Source organism: Epinephelus fuscoguttatus, linkage group LG13, assembly GCF_011397635.1.
Source record: "Epinephelus fuscoguttatus linkage group LG13, E.fuscoguttatus.final_Chr_v1".
NCBI classification, from domain to species: domain Eukaryota; kingdom Metazoa; phylum Chordata; class Actinopteri; order Perciformes; family Serranidae; genus Epinephelus; species Epinephelus fuscoguttatus.
Window position 1 is genome coordinate 42,481,487 of NC_064764.1, and position 17,898 is coordinate 42,499,384.

Here is a 17,898-nt window from a genome sequence, read left to right on the forward strand (position 1 = left end):
TGACAGGTTGTAAAAAAACATTTACAAACTGTCATTTCTCCAGCAGTGTTTGACAGGTTTAAGGGCTGATTTATGAATTATGATTTATGAATATAAATTATTTTGGGGTAAAAATCTTTATTTTTACTGATTTAACAACATGTTAATGCGCTGACACATGAAGCTGACTGTGGGCTGTCAGTCCATGTTGGCCTGCTGGTGAGTGTCTGTCACTAGTTGCAGCTTGTCGGCCTGTGTTGGCTTTTTATGGCCAGTTCAGCCCGTCAGTCAGCGAAATCACTCTGATCATAAATTCAGTTCAGTGCACGAGAGGAGAAACAGAGGTGAGGAGGAGCTAAAGTCCAGAGGGAGTGTACCAAAACCAACTTGTTCCATGAGGTCAGATTCTTTTTCTCTTCAGCAGAAACGTTTCCTGATGGTTTGTGTTATTGTTCACTGGCGCACGGTAAATATGCTCTGATTGTGTTGTTGATGTGCTAACTGGCTAACTAGCATCAAGACGCTCCTCCTGTTTCCCTTTTACAATGATGAACAAGACGACCGCTGTCTGCTGCTGTGGAGACTTATTTCCTCTCACACTGGCTGTAGTCTTTGTGGTGCGTTCACGTGCAACTTTTTGGCTCAGACACTTTGTTGCTGCTAGTTCTCTGAAGTCGTTCTGCTGTGTCTGGGCCTCTACACCTAAATATACGTATTCTGTAGTGGATTACATCAGAGCAATAACACTCTACTGTCAAACAGAAAGTTCTCAGTTGTCAAAAACCTGATGTGAGCGACTTGTTATCCACCAGATTTTAACACCAGCAGCCTGAACACGTCTACATGAGAGTCTCTGCTGGGTCAGGTGTTTTTAAATCTGACCTCAAGCCACATTTTTGTATTTTGGGCGTTTTTAAAAACTGGCTCTCTCCTGTTTTCTTTTCTTTTTTAAGAAAAATTATTTTTGTGTGTTTCATTTTTAAATTTTTTATTTTTGTTCTTATTGTGGTCTCCACTTTGTCTCAGTCATTGCCTGTATTTTATTGTACATGTTGTGTTATTGTAGTGAATCACTGGTTTGGTCCACTTCAGACAAACAAGTAAATAAATAAATGAATAAATAAAATACTGAGTCATAAGTGAGCATGAATGGAGCTGGTTCTGATGTGTCCTCACTCACCTGGACACGCCTGGACGTTACAGTCCTGGTACTCCACAGGTGACCCACGGCATGCGACAGGTGCGCTCTTCCCCTCCGGTCCGGCGCAGGTTCGCCGTCGGGTGCGGTAGCCTTTGGCACAACTCTGCGAGCAGCTCGACCAGGTCTCCCATGACGACCAGCCGGCGCCCGCCACCCTCACCACCGGTGTCTTCAGAAGCTCCTCGACGAGGGCTGGACAGGGAAAACGCTCCAGGTTAGATTAAAGTCACAGGAAGAGAAATATGAGCAGCACTGTCAGATGGAGAGTTTAAAGAATTTAAAGGTAGAGGTGGAGCATGCAGACTCTTTGAGTGTAAGTCACTCTGTGTGTATGACTTTGCCAGCAGGCATATTTCTCAGTCTGTCCTCTCTGTGTCTCTCATACATCCCAGCGTTCCCTGCTGTCTGTGTTTCATCAGTTTGTCAGAGTGGATGGGCCCCCCAGGAGGCTGACAGGGGGAGACAAGTAATCGATTCAGGGGAGGGAGGCATGAAAAAGCCACCAGTGGAGAGCAGTGGACTGTGACCCTGTGTGTGTGTGTGTGTGTGTGTGTGTGTGTGTGTGTGTGTGTGTGTGTGTGTGTGTGAGCGAGCTGCACTGTGACCCCGGCACTAACAGCATGTAGGGAGCTAACAGGAGCGCCCTTTCCACATGTCACGCACCTACTGAAGGAATCTTAGCACGCTGCTGCTCACTGTCTGTGCACGAGTGTGTGTGGTGACTGTGTGTGTGTCTGTACACACATCCATACAGAGACACTGATTATTATCCTGTTGACATTTCACCATAAATACACAAAAATATCTTTTCGATTCTCTGCACATTTTCTTTTCTATCAGCTCACTTCAGACTCAGTTCACTACAGTTCACAGGTGACGATTACTGAGCAGGCCCATCTGACACAAAGGTCAGAACCTCTGTGTGAAGCAACTGATGCAAAGCTAAAGGTGAAAAACTACTCACTTAGATGTTGTTACAAGAAAGACACAATTTAAGGAGTGTTTCTCCCCTCAGGTAGATTTTTGGGATCAGTTCGGTTACAGCTGCGAGCCACAACAGGATGCTAATTTATGACGTATTATCCGAAGGTGTGAGCGAGGGGCAGCAGGTGAGCACAACTTACAGGTGTTCCTCTGAATTAGTTCCAGTTTTCTGTGTCAGTTTTGTTCATCAGAAAACTGTTGTTGCTGTCTCTGGGTAACATATTCACCAAAGTCTGCCACTGTTTATATGAAAGGAAAGACTATTCTACTCTATTCCATTTTCAACTGTGTATCTGGGGCAAGGTCTCAGGGGCAGCAGGCCGAGCAAAGCAATCCAGACGCCCCTCTCACCAGCAATGTTTTCCAGCTCCTTGCAAGGTGTTCCCAGTCCAGATGACATATATAATGCCCCCGGGGGCCTCCTACCAGTGAGATGTACCTGGAAAACCTGTGACAGGAGGATCCTGATCAGATGTTGAACCACCTCAACATGAAGGAGCAGCGGCTCTACTCCGAGCTCCCTCCAGATGTCTGACTCCTCCCCCTATCTCTAAAGCCCCTTTTACACTGCCAGATTTTCGGCGAATGTTGGGCCTATTTGCCGGCAAGCTGCGAGCGTTTCCGAGTTGATCCGTGGTGCCCAATTTTCCGCCTCATAGGGTAGAAATATTGGTGGAACCCTTTTAGTTTAAAAAGACCGAGACGGCCTTCTGCAACAGGAGGGGCTGTTGATGACTTGTGGGAGGAGCTGTTGATGACTTGTGGGAGGAGCTGTTGATGACTTGTGGGAGGAGCTGTTGATGACTTGTGGGAGGAGCTGTTGATGACGCCACACGTGCGAGCCACTGGTGGTGGATAAACAGGAAACAGCTGATAGCAGGAATTAGCGAGCAGCTAGTAGCAAGAGGGAAACACAAACCTGACAGACACTGTAAAGATGAGCAACTGGGGAGACAAGGAATTGCGTGCCCTCCTTGTCCTCGCAAACGAAGAGGCCATTAACCGTCAGATGACGGGGACGGTGAAGGACGGGCCGACTTACGAGAGAATCGCCAAAGGACTGACCAGCCGCGGCTTCCCTCCCACGTCACTGTTTATGTCACACGCTGAGCTACACGTTTTGTTACTTGCTCACGCCCCCCATTGCCCCGAAAAAGGCACATTCTGTATAAACAAAAGTAGGTAGGCGGCATTTTGCTGCACTCCCCGATTTTGTTTTTATACTGCCAATGCTGAAAAAAGACTGATTGGGCTTTCCTGCAGATTTGCACAATACCTATCTAAAAAGGGCTGAAGGCTGAGCCCAGACACCCTACAGAGGAAACTCATTTCAGACGCCTGTATCTGTGACCTCATTCTTTCAGTCATCACCCTAAGCTACAGACCAGGAGAGACTAATTCAGATTCAAACTGAGCACTACAACCTCTTAAATTTCATTTCACTTCATGTAAAACTGTTGCTATAGAACGAGTCCTTTTCCCGCCATGTTTAAATAAGCTGTAAAATACTCTAGCTGAAGATACAACCACAGACTGGCGCCATCAGCTGCCAAGATGAGGGCAGATAAAAGTGCTCAACGCTGTAGAAACCTGATGCTTTGATGTACAAACACCTGTCGCTGCTGCGTCCAGTCCACTGGCCTTTTGTCTTCATTCAGAGTGGACAAACTACACTAATGATTAACAGTCAATGATGTGTCTTGGCTAGCTTGCATGTTTTTATTTGCAGCCTGTGAGCTCACTTTTTTTGAGCCATGTGGTTCATTCTAAGCTAACAGGGCTACAGTGATGGTGGATACATATGTGCGTATAATTTCACTGCATCATCCTGAGAACTCCTGATGTTAGGTACACCAGAGCTCACAGGTGTGAACTTCTTCTGCTCCATGTCACCACTGGTTTGTAGTAACCATTTATAAAAACAATGAGCCATACAGCCATGATAACACTGATCTTATAGCAGCTCTGCTCTGCGTGGTGCTGGACGCCGTCAGCTGGTTAACTTACTGTCTGTCTCGCAGGCTGCTGTTCCATCGTTGGGACAGAAGCGCGTCTCCACCTTCCTGCGTCCGATCTGCAGCTCGTGGGGATCAGACAGGTGGGCGCGGCACATGTAGCGCATCCTCTGCTCCTGACGAGCTCCGCCCTGAGTCACATTGACGGGCATCCAGGGGGTCCAAGGTGTGTTCCTCTTCACCTCGGGACACGCCTCCAGGTTACAGGCCTTGTACTCCTGCAGGAGGAGGAGGGAGACGTCAGGGCTGCACAGGGTTAACTTTCGCACAGAATCTAAAACAGACTAAATGGAGGAGACGTTAGAAGCTGCGCCGGTCGCTGCTCCACACAACACCAGTTTTTTTAATGAAAGAGAGAAGATCAAAAGAATTCATCCTCCAGTGAACACGAGCACCCAAACCACATTTACACAACCTGTCCATTAGATTGAGACACTTCAGTGTTACACCGACCTCTGACTCAAATAAGGTTATATATCAGTGCTGTTTCCAAAATAAGCCCATCCTCATGCACCGTGTTTATGGAGACACAGATTTATCAGTATTGACATTTTTCCGTCCTCTGTTGAAACCTGAACTGTGGCTGATCCCCAGAGACCATCAGTCGTCACAGTGACATAAATCATCCCACATTTTTCACTTAAAAACAGACATGTGACACTTTGTTTTGACGTCAAGGATCTGCGTGACATTTAAACGACATTTTTTGGTAAACAACGATCTAAATGTGGACACGCTGTCACTGTGCTGACACCAGCTGAGACATTCACGGTCAGGCCAGGAAATCTGACATGTGTGTATCTCTGCTGTCGTTTATCATCTGTTCACCTCTGTAATAATTTTGCCCTCGCTTCATTAAAGTGTCGTTTAAGTCCAGCCTCCAACACACACAGAGGACCAACACGTACTGGTTAACATTTTCTCACAGACCTACAGAAACAGCAGGTCTCTGCTCTGATCGGAGTCTGATCTGTCCTCAATCTAATAAATACCTGCTGATGAGCCTGATTGATCTGCCACACAGGCAGAGAGACAGGTTTTACGTCTCAAGGTCGTTCTACGCTGACAGATGTTTTATTGTGTGTGTCTATCTAGGTGTGTATTTGTGTGTGTTTCCTACCAGTGCACATCCTGGGCAGCTGTTGCCATTCTCACAGGTGCGGACCCTGGAGTGGACGCCGCCCCCGCACTCAGTGCTGCACTTGGTCCAGGAGCCCCACGGGGACCAGAAGATCGGCTGAGGACAGGACACGCCTTCATTACAGAACCTGTGGAGACGGTGGGGGAGAGGAGAAGGAGGAGGAGGAGGAGGAGGAAGAGGTGGGAGGAGTTTTAGAGGATACGGACTCAGAAGGAGCTCCAGACTTGAACCAGAGTTTAAAGCTGGGTAGGAGGGTTAATTTAGGCGTCATTGTGGCAAATCCCATCATAAAGTTTGAGCATATTGTAATCCAAGTGGTCAGAGAGAAAACTAGACTCCTGTTCTTCCTCTTGGCTCTGTTTTTAGGCTTTAGAAATTACAGCCGTAATGTGAGACTCTGCCTGCACATGTCTCTTCAGTGAAAGCCTAACTGAATGGAGGAGAATCCTGCAGAAAAAGTTGCTGTTCCAGCATTGCCAACAACTGTCTCCACTGCAGAGCAACCCAACAAAGAGACGGGCTGATCAAACAGAGTCTGAAAGAGAGTCTGACAATAAACTAAATAAAACACGTGTCAGTATCAGTGAAGAGTTTCAGACATGGAGACAACATGATGCTAACAGTTTAGCCTTCTGCTAACAGGAGCCAAAGACTCACAGCTGCAGCTTCAGGTTAATGTTGATGTAGCTAACGTTAGCAAGAGCCTCAAATCACAGTGTGTCCTCCACCTCACTCCCTGCTGCTACAGACCACCTCGTTCCAGAGACTGACCCCCAGTCAGCAGCTGAAACAACCTGAATCCAGAATGTGTAAATCCTTGCTCCAGGGATCGGACAGCCCTGACATCCTGCCAGATCAGCTAACTTTCTGTTGCTGCTGTTACACAGGTTAGATGCGGTAATGTTTCTGGCCACCAGCCTGCTGTGACACCAGGAGCTGGAGGGTTTGTGCTGGCCGAATTCAAGCCGCTACATCCGCTTACTGAGGGTCCGTCTCTAAAGATGGTTCCCGCTCTCCTCTTGGAGAAGCAGTCCACAGTGGTGGGGAGCGAGGCGGAGGGAGCGTGGGGTGGCTAGCAGCTAATTCTGGTCTCATTTCTGGTCTGATAAAGAGAGAGAGCGGGGCAACGAGGGGCTGAGGGAATGAGCTGTGTGCAACTCTATAATAAAATAAGATTGAATAAATCAATGTATGGGAAACACTGTGTTACTGTATGAAGTGTGTGCATATGTCTGTGGTCATCTGGTGGGAGGAGCTTAGGACAGAGAGGGGAGGAGCTGCAGGAGGAGGGTGGATTTTAAAATTCTACCTTTTTGATTTTGCCTTTTCTAGATTTCTAGCCAACCCAGCTTTAACATCATGAGATATCACCCCTAATGACACATTACACTTTAACATATGTAAACTATATTAATTCCTGCGAGTGGCTCTGTGAGTTAACGTCACTCCAGCCTGGGACTTATTTGAGACGACCAGACTTTCCAGATTTCCTGTCACTCCAGCTTTAAGCCACAAAAACAATGACTTGGTACCTGATTGTCTCAAAACTGGACCTTCGATTTTAAAGTGAAAACACTCAAATCTCAGGTTTTGTCCGTCTCACAGGTCCAACATGACGAGGAGGGTTCTGCTGTACGTCCATGACAGACGCATGTGATCACTGCCGTCTCTCCAGAGCGTCAAAGTTTGGACGGTAACTTAATGAACATAATTACTGTGGTCCGTCTCACCTCTCGTCCCTGCTCGGCCCCACACACACACGGCCGCCATGTCGGGGTGACGGGTTGTTACATGAACGCTGCCGCAGCTCGAAGCCCGTACCACAGGTAGTGCTGCACTGTCCCCATGACGACCAGGGCGTCCAGCCTCCATTTCTATAGCAACAGACACATGGAAAAGTATTAGTAACCTATTTCATAATGGTTCCAAAAGCTGCATAATTATTCACCAATGCTTTTAGTATTATTCTTTCACAGGATGTTCTCTAATGCGAAAGAGAGGGGGAAAAAAGAAAGCGCCTTTTAGCTCGGTCTAATCATTACTCTGATTCGTTGCTTCTGGAAACAGAAATGCAAACACACACACACGGGGAGCCCATTCTGACTGGGAAACATTCATTCAATTTGCTTAAGTGCTTTGTTCCTGGGTAGCACTTCTCATGATTTAATTGCCACTTTCTGCAAAAGCACAATTCAATTTCGACACCGAGGATTAAATCTGGCGGAGCTATCCGGTGGGATGAAGGCGCCTAAGCTCTGCGTCTGTGCTCTGCTCTCGGTGCGGCTGATTGGCCAATTCCCCCGCAGACACAGGCGAACAGAGGTGTCACAAGGAGAGCTGGATGTCACCTACACTTTCTAATAAGATTCCTCACGTTCATGATCTTTCTCATGTTCTGTCAGAGTGCAAATCGTACCCTGAGGTGGACGCTTCAAAGTCAGTCAGGACGTCGCTGCTGCAGTATCAGAGTTTAGGAAAAGATGTTCTCATTTACAAAATTAAAATTTTAATGTCCTCAGTCACAGCAGTGAAATAATTTGGGCCAGAGTGCGTTATAACCTCAATTTGTACCGTGACTTTTTATGATATCCTGTAGCTCTCATTATAATGCATCATTTTTAATATTGGATATAATATAATTCACAGCTTCAGTCTTGTTTAAACAAACCACGCCTCTTTGTGAAGCACATTTCAGACACAGAGACGAGCACAGACATCAGAACAGCAGTTTAAAGACGATGAAGAGAACAATGAAATCAATTTAAAAAGGAAAATAAAATGCAAATAGACAAAAGAGAGCACACAAGTTAAAGTAGAGTCACAGAGCAGTAATAAGATGTGATGGCTTCATTTAATAAAGGAAAAGTGCAGGAGACAAATTAATAATCTGAGTATGACGATTATAACCAGGAGACTCATGTGATTCAGAAATAACTCCCCCAGCTCTGTGATTCATGCAGCACATTTGCACAGATGAGCAGATGAAGTCTGTATTTTACATGAACCATGACACAGCACCACTAACTGGGATGTACAGAGTTAACCTCCTTTGTCTTTTAAAGGCGTGTTAAACAAACGGAATCGATTCTGTCAAACGTCTTTTGAGATGTCGCTCATCTTTTTTCTTCAAGATTATTTTTTAGGGCATGTCTATAATCAGTAGGAGAGTATTAAGTGTGACAGGGGAGAAAGTGGGTGAACGACATGCAGCAAAGGGCCACAGGCTGGAACTGAACCCACCGCTGCTGCAGCAAGGACACTGCCTTTGTACATGGACGCCCACTCTACCCACTGAGCTACTGGGCGCCAACAGATTTCACTCTTCTGATAGATTTGAATTCGCTCTGAGCACAAGATGCCGATTCACACAGGACTCATATCATCACATGATCTCTGTGTTTGGTGAAATATGGTCGGTTGTTTGTGGTGAAATCTTTACAGGTGATGCTGGTCCTGTGTGAATCAGGCTGTAGTCACTAAAAGCAGTGCCTCTGTGTTCTGGTTCTGACCCGAGGTGCTGCAGTCCGACTGCTTCCTGCAGATCTCAGGGGAACTACTGGATCTATATTCTTCAAATTAATTTTGCCCCGAGGCTTCTCAGTAATTTATAAACTAGCGACAGCACTTTAGAATCTGTTCTTTAACTAACTGGAAGTGTAAAGATTTAATGTTCTCCTGGTTCTCTGGCATTTCTGAATCTGCTGCACTTTGTCATTTTTAGGAAGACAGGGTAATAATTCATCGCACTGGAGACGAAGGAATAAATGAGGTCTTCTAAAGCTTGTCTGAACTTTTAGTTTTTGGCTTCTGATGATGATGAAAATCAGATTTAGATACGGTGTTGTGGTTTTGACCTGCAGGTTTGGTTTTCACTCCTCGTCGTTCTGCAAACAAGCTTTAGAGAAAACAGAGTCAGAGAGTCAGCAAATATAAGAATTTCTTTCTTGTCTTTTTTTCCTCCATTGATTAAAAACATGTTCCAACTTGTGCATTCAGAATGATACTGTAGTCATTATATTATTTTTTTTCTAAATATGATGGGTCTGTGATTGGACGAGTCATCCTCAGTAATTTAAAACTTTATTTTATCAAATATTTCTAAAACTAGGGGCGCAACGATCCATTGATGTGGATCAATTCAAAGATCAATGATCCTGTATCATCTGTGCAAAGTGAAAATCACCATCTTTAGATTACACCTTTAAATTCTGTCACTGACACACAGCGTCCTAGATTTTGCGCTCACCGTTCTTTATGAGATTTTTACCCACTCAGTCATTATGTTCACATCACTGATGGTTATTTATCAAAACTCTCACTGAGTAAATATTTTCTGAAAGCACCAACAGTCAGCTCTACACTATCGTCTCAAAGGTATTCGATCAAAAACATCTTGATGTTTGATTTTCTCAGTATCACCCAGCCCTCATTATGGTCATTACACGTGTTGGTCGTTGTTGTTTCATGATCAATATAAAAATCTTTTCCTCTCCTCACCTGGAGCAGTTGGACACTTCGATGGTGGGGCCGTCGCAGTTTCTGCCTCCACAGCGAGGGGCGGGGCTGTCACATGACCTGGAGCGGCACAAGCAGGAGCTCACACCATCCACCCCGTCATCATTGTTGCAGGGTTGCCATGGCGCCCAGGGCCCGAAGCCCCCGTTGGTGGTTTGGTTCCTCAGCTGGAAAACAAACATCAGTCATGATGAGAATGAGACGAGGTCAGCAAACATCAGCGGCGGTTATTTAACCATCCAACACTCAGACCACTCAGAGGTAGTTTTAGAGTCGAGCTGCCAGACGGGACTTTTCCTCCAAGACGGAACGAGTTTCCAGAGGATTATAGACGAATACATTTACTGCATTCACTTCACTTCAAATTCAATCCAGTTGATCTCAGTAAAATCTGATCCTTCTCACTTCAGTCCTGTTCACCTCCTCTCCTTCCTCTGCTGCTCCTATTAACATTTAATCGCTAGACTGGATATTCATTACTGATATCTGCAACATAATTTTGCCTAGTCAAAACTCTTATTCAAGATATCTGTAATTAGATTTTGCCTCGTCAAAACTCTAATTACAGATATCTGTAATTCAGTTTTGACTAGTAAGATTCAAACTATTTTTGCCATTCATGTGTATGGGGTTTGTCATTATAGATATCTCCAATGTAGTTGCGGATATCTGCAATTGAATTGTGGATATCTGTAATTCCAGTTTGAGATATCTACAATTTAATTTTGACTAGTCATAATTCAAGTTCAAGATATCTTTAATTATCATCAGTTGAAGATATCTACATGGTCCTTTCTAGATATCTTGAATCGAGTTTCAGATAGTCAAAATGACGTTGTAGATATCTTGAATTAAAATTCATACTAGTCACAATGACATTACTACTAGTCAAAATGACGTTATAGATATCTATAATGGTAATTCCGGATAGTCGGACTTAGTGATTAAATGTTAAAACGGCTTGCCATACTGCTCCTACATCCTGTCCTGTATGACACACACTGTGAGGTCATTCATCATGGATGACACACGCCACTGTGACATATGAGACATCATCAGGGCGCCTGAGTCTTACAGGTCCCATGAGAGCACATGTGTCACCGCCGTGTTACAGTAACTGCAGCAGTGACGTCACTCTTACTGGACAGACGGTGATGTTCTGCTTCCACTGGCTCATGTTGGAGCTGTCCTCCAGCGTGGTGCATCTGCGCTGCCTGAAGTCCCAGCCGCAGTACGGGTCCCTCGCCTCCAAGCACAGCCTGCAGGGGATGGGAGGAAGAGGAGGAGGGAGGAAGAACATGTTGTCAGCAAAATGAGGAGGCTTAACTGTTATACATTAATAAACATCAGAGCAAAATGTACCAGAGTGAAACACAAAGAATATTTTTCATATGTATTCTCTGGACAGACGAAACAATCAGCTGAAAACAGCAGAAAATAAACGAATAATTGTGATTAACAAACGTATTTCAGGAGCAACTTTACACCCAGTTTCAAGCATCTGCCTCCCTGTAAGATCACACAGGAAGTGCTTTTCATAACAGTTTGTGCCTGTTGTTTCTGCCGGAGCGCTCTGAACTCTGAGTAAAAAAACCTCAGCTCAGAGCAGAACAGTGCCCCACGTCATCCCTGCTTTTCCCATTGTCCAATCAGATGATTTGAGAGGCGGGGCTTCTGTGGTGGTCACGACAACAAGTGTACAGTTGGTAAGCAACGGAGGAGAAACTGGTGGTAGTGGTTGCTGGATACCCAGAGCTATACGACTTTACAAAGCACAGTTAGCACCATCTGAATAGAAAACAGCAGATAAGTGCAGTACTGTAAACGTCCATGATGGAGGAGAAGCTCCTGGACCAACTGGTGGTACTCCCCATGATCCAGCCTCTTTTTTAGGGTCTCATGTACCCACACAGATCTCTGTTTATCTGCTGACAGCCTCTCACCCTCAACCAGAGCTACAGACAGTACCCTCTGCCTCAACATGGCAGCAGCTACACACTGATTACTGCAGGATACACACAATAACGGCAGACGGTTACACAGGAAGGTTAAGGTGGCCGAATAGAGTCCTGTTTTTTGGGAAGCATTTGCACATCATTCCCAGTTATTGGGCCGAGTTCAATGTCTTTAGCTCACAGCAATTTGAGCTCATAAAATGAAATAGAAATAATAAAATAAAATAAGATGAAAACAACAAAATGAAAATAAAAATAATAAAATAAAACACAACAAAATAAAATAACAAACCAGCACAGGCTCAGTGGGGCTCCGTCCCCTCAGGTCTTTAACCTTGATAATAAAACAGTGAAATGGGATGTGAGAATGCAGAGAAATCACAAATAAGAAGTTAATAAAATAAAGACAGAGTCTAACTGTGGCAGCACTGACACTAAGTCGTACCCAGACACACACACCGGCCTCAGACCTGCTGCACTTTCCTAACTGTCATAAATGACTGTGAAACGTGACACAGCGCAGACGTCTGCGTGCATCGCTCCTCCCTGGGCGCTCACACAAACAACAGCATACACGGTACATCACCCAAACAGTGATTAAATATTTGTAAGCTTCTCCAGTAAAACAGAAGCTTAATGACGCCTAATTAAATCTAAAGCTGTTAATGACGAGGCTAAGCCGGCAGAGCTGATCTGGATGCCTCAGGAACGCAGGATAAAGGCATCGACTGAGTAACTCCTCTCTCTCAAACACTCCCCTTCACGTCTGCCTCCTCTCCTCTCCTTCATATCCTCCCTTTGTTTCTCCCCTTCTTCATCCTCCTGCCTCTCCTGCTCCTCTCCTTCATCACAGCCCTGTAGCGTCCCCCCTCCTCCTCCTCGCTCCCTCTGTTCAGCTGAAAGCAGAGATTCCTGTTGTTGTTGTCTTTTCTCTTCCTGGCACAGACCTTCATGGTTTATTTGAAGAGCCCTGTAGTGTTTCAGCCTGGAGGTTGAGGAATCTCCAAGTGTTGATGCAGCTCTCTGTGCCAGGTCTGGGGCTCCGCGCTGAACTCGGGGTCGGCTTAGATCCAATAAAGACATTACTGCTTCGCCAGCACATCAGAGGTGACCCCGCAGACAGAGAGCGCCTGGGCACAGGAGGTGAAAGGAGAGACGGGGAGGCCATGTTCTCAGCTGGAAGAAGGACGACTTCCTTCACTTCACTCACTAACCTTCCTGTGTGTCATTTTAATTAAGCGACAGGTGCCGGATGCAATCTCCAATACCGATGACACAATAATCATAATGAGGTCAGACACAAATTCACACTTCACTGATCCTAATAGTTCATTTCAGAGGGCGGGGGAGGGGGGCGTTACCATTTAGGCTCAAGGTCGACTTTATTGTATCTGTGACTGCTCTGATGTGTGAGTCTGCACCGTCATCATGGCTGAAGAATTCTCATTTGGCTTTCTGATTACCCACACACACACACACACACACACACACACCATTACAGCGGCCAGCTAAGCGGAACAGTTAATGTGTGCATATTTCAAGGATGGAATAAACGATGTTGTATGAAACAGAGAGGTGGGAGAAACTTGAGGCCCAATTAGCTGCGGGTAAAGTGTGCCGAGAGGCAGATTGGGAGGATTCTGACCTCAGGGAGAGACACAGTAAGTCCTGGATTCACCTGTTTGCAGTAATTCAGAGAAAAAAGCTGATCAAAATATGAAATAAAAAGATGACTCCTCTGAGCTGTGCTGTGAGCTCTTAAAACAAGGAAACACGTATCAGCTGGCGGTGCAGGTGAGGACGGGGTTAATGCAGTGGGTTAAGATATTCATACAGCTGCAGGCAAACAAGAACACACAGACTCCCAGAACACGTATACCCATAAATATCTGCACCTATCTGGATTCAGCACTTTGTCCTAAATCTGTGCTTTACTGCACTATATGGACAATTGCTTCAGATGGGCACTGCTGTCCCACAATGCACTGCACTGAGGAAACAAAGTGGCTGCAAAAATGAATACAAATTGCAGATGATGGTGACACAGCAACAGGAAAACATGCAGCGTTATATAGACAAAACCATGTAAACTGAGACCAGGTCATGACCAAGACCAGACCAAGACTTTGAGGGACTGAGACTAACACCAGACCAGAGTGAGTCCCACACTGCAGGACACATTTACGATGAAATGGAACGGCCAGTCACTGTTCTTGTTTAACGGCGCCCGGTGGCGACAGGGGGACACACAGGTGGGACAGCAAGGACAGTTAAGGCAGCGGAAGTCCGAGTAGGGCAGATGGGAGGGGTGGTGGATGGGTCCAACAGCCACCAACTTTCACCGAAGAGGTCGGTGTTCACTTCCTGTAAGATTGTAAAGCCAAACCCTGTTCTTTATTGCTAAACCCAACCACGTGTGTGTGTTGGCTAAACGTAACCACGTGTGTGTGTTGGCTAAACGTAACCACGTGTGTGTGTGTGTCGGCTAAACGTAACCACGTGTGTGTGTTGGCTAAACGTAACCACGTGTGTGTGTGTGTCGGCTAAACGTAACCACGTGTGTGTGTCGGCTAAACGTAACCATGTGTGTGTGTCGGCTAAACGTAACCATGTGTGTGTGTCGGCTAAACGTAACCACGTGTGTGTTTCGGCTAAACGTAACCATGTGTGCGTGTCCGCTAAACGCAACCACGTGTGTGTGTTGGCTAAACGTAACCACGTGTGTGTGTCAGCTAAACGTAACCATGTGTGTGTTGGCTAAACGTAACCACGTGTGTGTGTGTTGGCTAAATGTAACCACGTGTGTGTGTTGGCTAAACGTAACCACGTGTGTGTGTGTTGGCTAAACGTAACCACGTGTGTGTGTGATAGCAAAACGCAAGCGCGTGTGTGTGTGTTACAAACGTAACCACGTGTGTGTGTGTTGGCTAAACGTAACCACGTGTGTGTGTGTTGGCTAAACGCAACCACGTGTGTGTCGGCTAAACGCAACCACGTGTGTGTGTTGGTTAAACGCAACCACGTGTGTGTGTTGGTTAAACGCAACCACGTGTGTGTGTTGGCTAAACGCAACCACGTGTGTGTGTTGGCTAAACGTAACCGTGTGTGTGTGTTGGCTAAATGTAACCACGTGTGTGTTGTTGAAGGAAAAAACGTCAGTTGGTGGTGTTGTACTGACGTAGTGCTTTTATTTTGAAAGAGACTGTATCAAACTGTACATTTCCTGTGAAAACAGAAGTGTATTTTGAAAACAGACAATGCATGTAACAGGCTGAAGTTGACACGGCGTCCCAGAACGTCAACAACCAACACACCCAGGGTACCTTGGACGTCATATGTGGACGTGGAAAGTCCATGACCAAACGTGGACATGTGACGAGGTCACAGTGAGGATGAGGATGGATCCACATTTCCATACAAACAATCCACACAAAAACAAATTAAGGTTCCTCTTCATCCGCCTCTTATATTGCTATATTGTATATATTGTCTTTTCTGTCAGCAAACAAATTCAAACAATAAGAAGCTGAAATCAACTTAACCATCAACAATGATCTTCCTGCAGTTGTGGTCCTGATGGTTGTTGTCGAGTCTGAGACAAGTCTGAGACCTTCAAAACATGGTCCTGAGGCTGAGACCATATCGAGCAGGCTAAACAAGGAACACTTTCCAGCTCCTCCTGGAGGACCCCGAGGTGTTCCCAGGCCAGATGAGATATATAATCCCTCCAGAGTGTTCTGGGTCTGCCCCGGGGCCTCCTACCAGTGGGACGTGCCCAGAACACCTCTAACAGGAGGCGCCCAGGAGGATCCTGATCAGATGTTGAACCACCTCAACATGAAGGAGCAGCGGCTCTACTCCGAGCTCCCTCCAGATGTCTGACTCCTCCCCCTATCTCTAAGGCTGAGCCCAGACACCCTACAGAGGAAACTCATTTCAGACGCTTGTATCTGTGACCTCATTCTTTCAGTCACTACCCAGAGCTCATGACCATAGGTGAGGGTTGGGACGCAGATGGACTGTTAAACTGAGAGCTTTGCCTTCTGGTTCAGCTTCCTCTTCATCGCATCATGACTGCTGATGCCGCACCAATCAGACTGTCCATCTCACGCTCCATTTCAATCTCAACCATGAACAAGACCCTGAGATACATGAATGCTTTCACTTCGCATTAAGTCTGTCCCAATCCAGAGGGGTGAATCCACCATTTCCTGTCTGGGAAAACAAAGCAAACAAAAAACGTACTGAACCTTCTTTGTGAAGTTTAATCACAGTGGGATTCCTGACGTCACAGAAACTTCACAACATGCTGCACCATTTTTCTGTAAACTTTTATAAAAACAGTAAAAACACTATGTTAGGACACAGAGCAGCATGTATACTATACTCTACTGGTATAATATGTGGAATTGGGACGAAGTGCAGGTTTGCAGTTTCAGTATTGTCTCCAATATTTTCCGTCACCAGAGGCCGTTTCATAAACTCAGATTTACAGCTGGAGAGAGAAAGAGGGCATACTGAGACGTTTAGCTCCGACTCTGACCTTTCTGCAGCTGCATAAAACACCAGCCAAGCGCTCTCAGAGCCTTCCTGTCCCGACGGCTCACCGTTTCTAAAAAACAGGACCGCTGTAAAAGTCAATTAGAGGCGGCGTGGGCGGAGAGAGGTCCGTGCGTTGGGAATAAAAAAGCTAATTTGTGTAACAGGGCAGTGCAGAGGGATGTCCGCGCAGACAGGAGGCTGACTCTGCAGATACATAGGAATGTGAAGCATCTTAACTGTATGAGAGTGTGTGTACATAACAGAGTGTGTTTTGTGTCTGTGTACACGGGGAGGGCGTGTCTTTGTACTGTGGGAGTGCCACCCTGTGTGAGAGCATCGCTTTGACAAGTCTGCAGGGATCTGGCTGATATTTAATTCAGCAGCGTGCGTGCCCGTTGGCACACTATATCAAAACACAGAAGCCATGGAATACGGCCTGTTAAATTTTAAACAGACCAAGCGGCAAAACGCAGCGGCCTATATAACAATATGTCTGGTGGAGTGGCATCGGAAGATAAATCTGCCGGATTCTCTCTGTGGGGGTGTAATTGGCATTTTAAATCGTTTGTGAACGTTGTAAAAACCAGTGTCTCCTTTTATTACAGGCCCTTTAACAACTAGACATAAAAACAATAGTTCACCTCGCCTTTAATGGCAGGCCGTCAGTGTGTAATTGCAAATATGATCACCAGAACTGATAAATTATGGATTGGAATCAGCCATTATTAGCTGTAGCGCTGACACTCTGGGAATACATTAGCAGAGGCTGTCTGGAGGGTCTGACTCAGTTTAACATATGTCTGTGTACGCCGGCCTCTCTCCGTCTCTCCACACAACTGATGGTATTTTTTTGCAGCTGCTATCAGGAGACCACCGCTGACAGGCTCTCAGTCCTCATCCTCTCTCCAGGGGAGGGAGCCCGTCCCTGGGGCTTTTTCTCCCGCTGTGCTGGGCTGAGCCGGCCATTTAGGAGGACTGCCCATGATGAATCGGAAACACACAGAACTCCTGCTAGCACTCAGCGCTAATACATCCAATTAGGCCCAGTTGGAGCCGGCCTGAAGACTGATAGCGCCGGCTCCAAAAAAATCAGGGAAACAAAAGCGAGATGGCTTCCTGCCAAAAAATGCCTGCTGTCCTCCGTTGTACAATTTTAGCCCCTGGTGAATAAAAAGGAGCTGCATCATCACGGAGAAACAATGGGGAGGCAGAGACAGGCTACAAGACAGAGGGGGAGAGGAGACAAGAAAATATATTCTAAAGACAGAGGAAGAGACGCACGAGGACGGTAAATGGAAGAAACTGAGAGACAGGGAAGGATAAAAAGAACTGACAATGCAAAGAGAGAGATAACACAAAGCATGATGGGTAACATTAGGAGCAGCACAAACCGTTGTCATGTCAGGACTGTTTTATAGCATTTTATCAATTAATCCAATTAATCTGAATCTGTATTAAATCTGCTTTTAAAATGATTTCATTGTCGCAGACACATCTCCAATGTCGGAATAAAATCGTTGTGTTTTGCTCCAATCATTTGGTGTCACTAAACTCAGTCCCAGCTGT

General features: G+C 45.9%; 1 protein-coding gene across 5 annotated transcripts in view; it reads right to left on the minus strand.

Annotated features, from left to right (window-relative positions):
- sema5ba (sema domain, seven thrombospondin repeats (type 1 and type 1-like), transmembrane domain (TM) and short cytoplasmic domain, (semaphorin) 5Ba) overlaps positions 1-17,898 on the minus strand; it is a 265,659-nt gene that overhangs the window by 24,171 nt on the left and 223,590 nt on the right. For all 5 annotated transcript variants that reach the window (XM_049594061.1, XM_049594062.1, XM_049594057.1 and 2 more), the window contains 6 exons: positions 10,977-11,094; positions 9,818-10,002; positions 7,051-7,194; positions 5,300-5,447; positions 4,172-4,397; positions 1,160-1,372 (listed from right to left, as the gene is read on the minus strand). In XM_049594061.1, the coding sequence (XP_049450018.1) occupies positions 1,160-1,372; positions 4,172-4,397; positions 5,300-5,447; positions 7,051-7,194; positions 9,818-10,002; positions 10,977-11,094 (1,034 nt within the window). The remainder of the gene's footprint in view (positions 1-1,159; positions 1,373-4,171; positions 4,398-5,299; positions 5,448-7,050; positions 7,195-9,817; positions 10,003-10,976; positions 11,095-17,898) is intronic.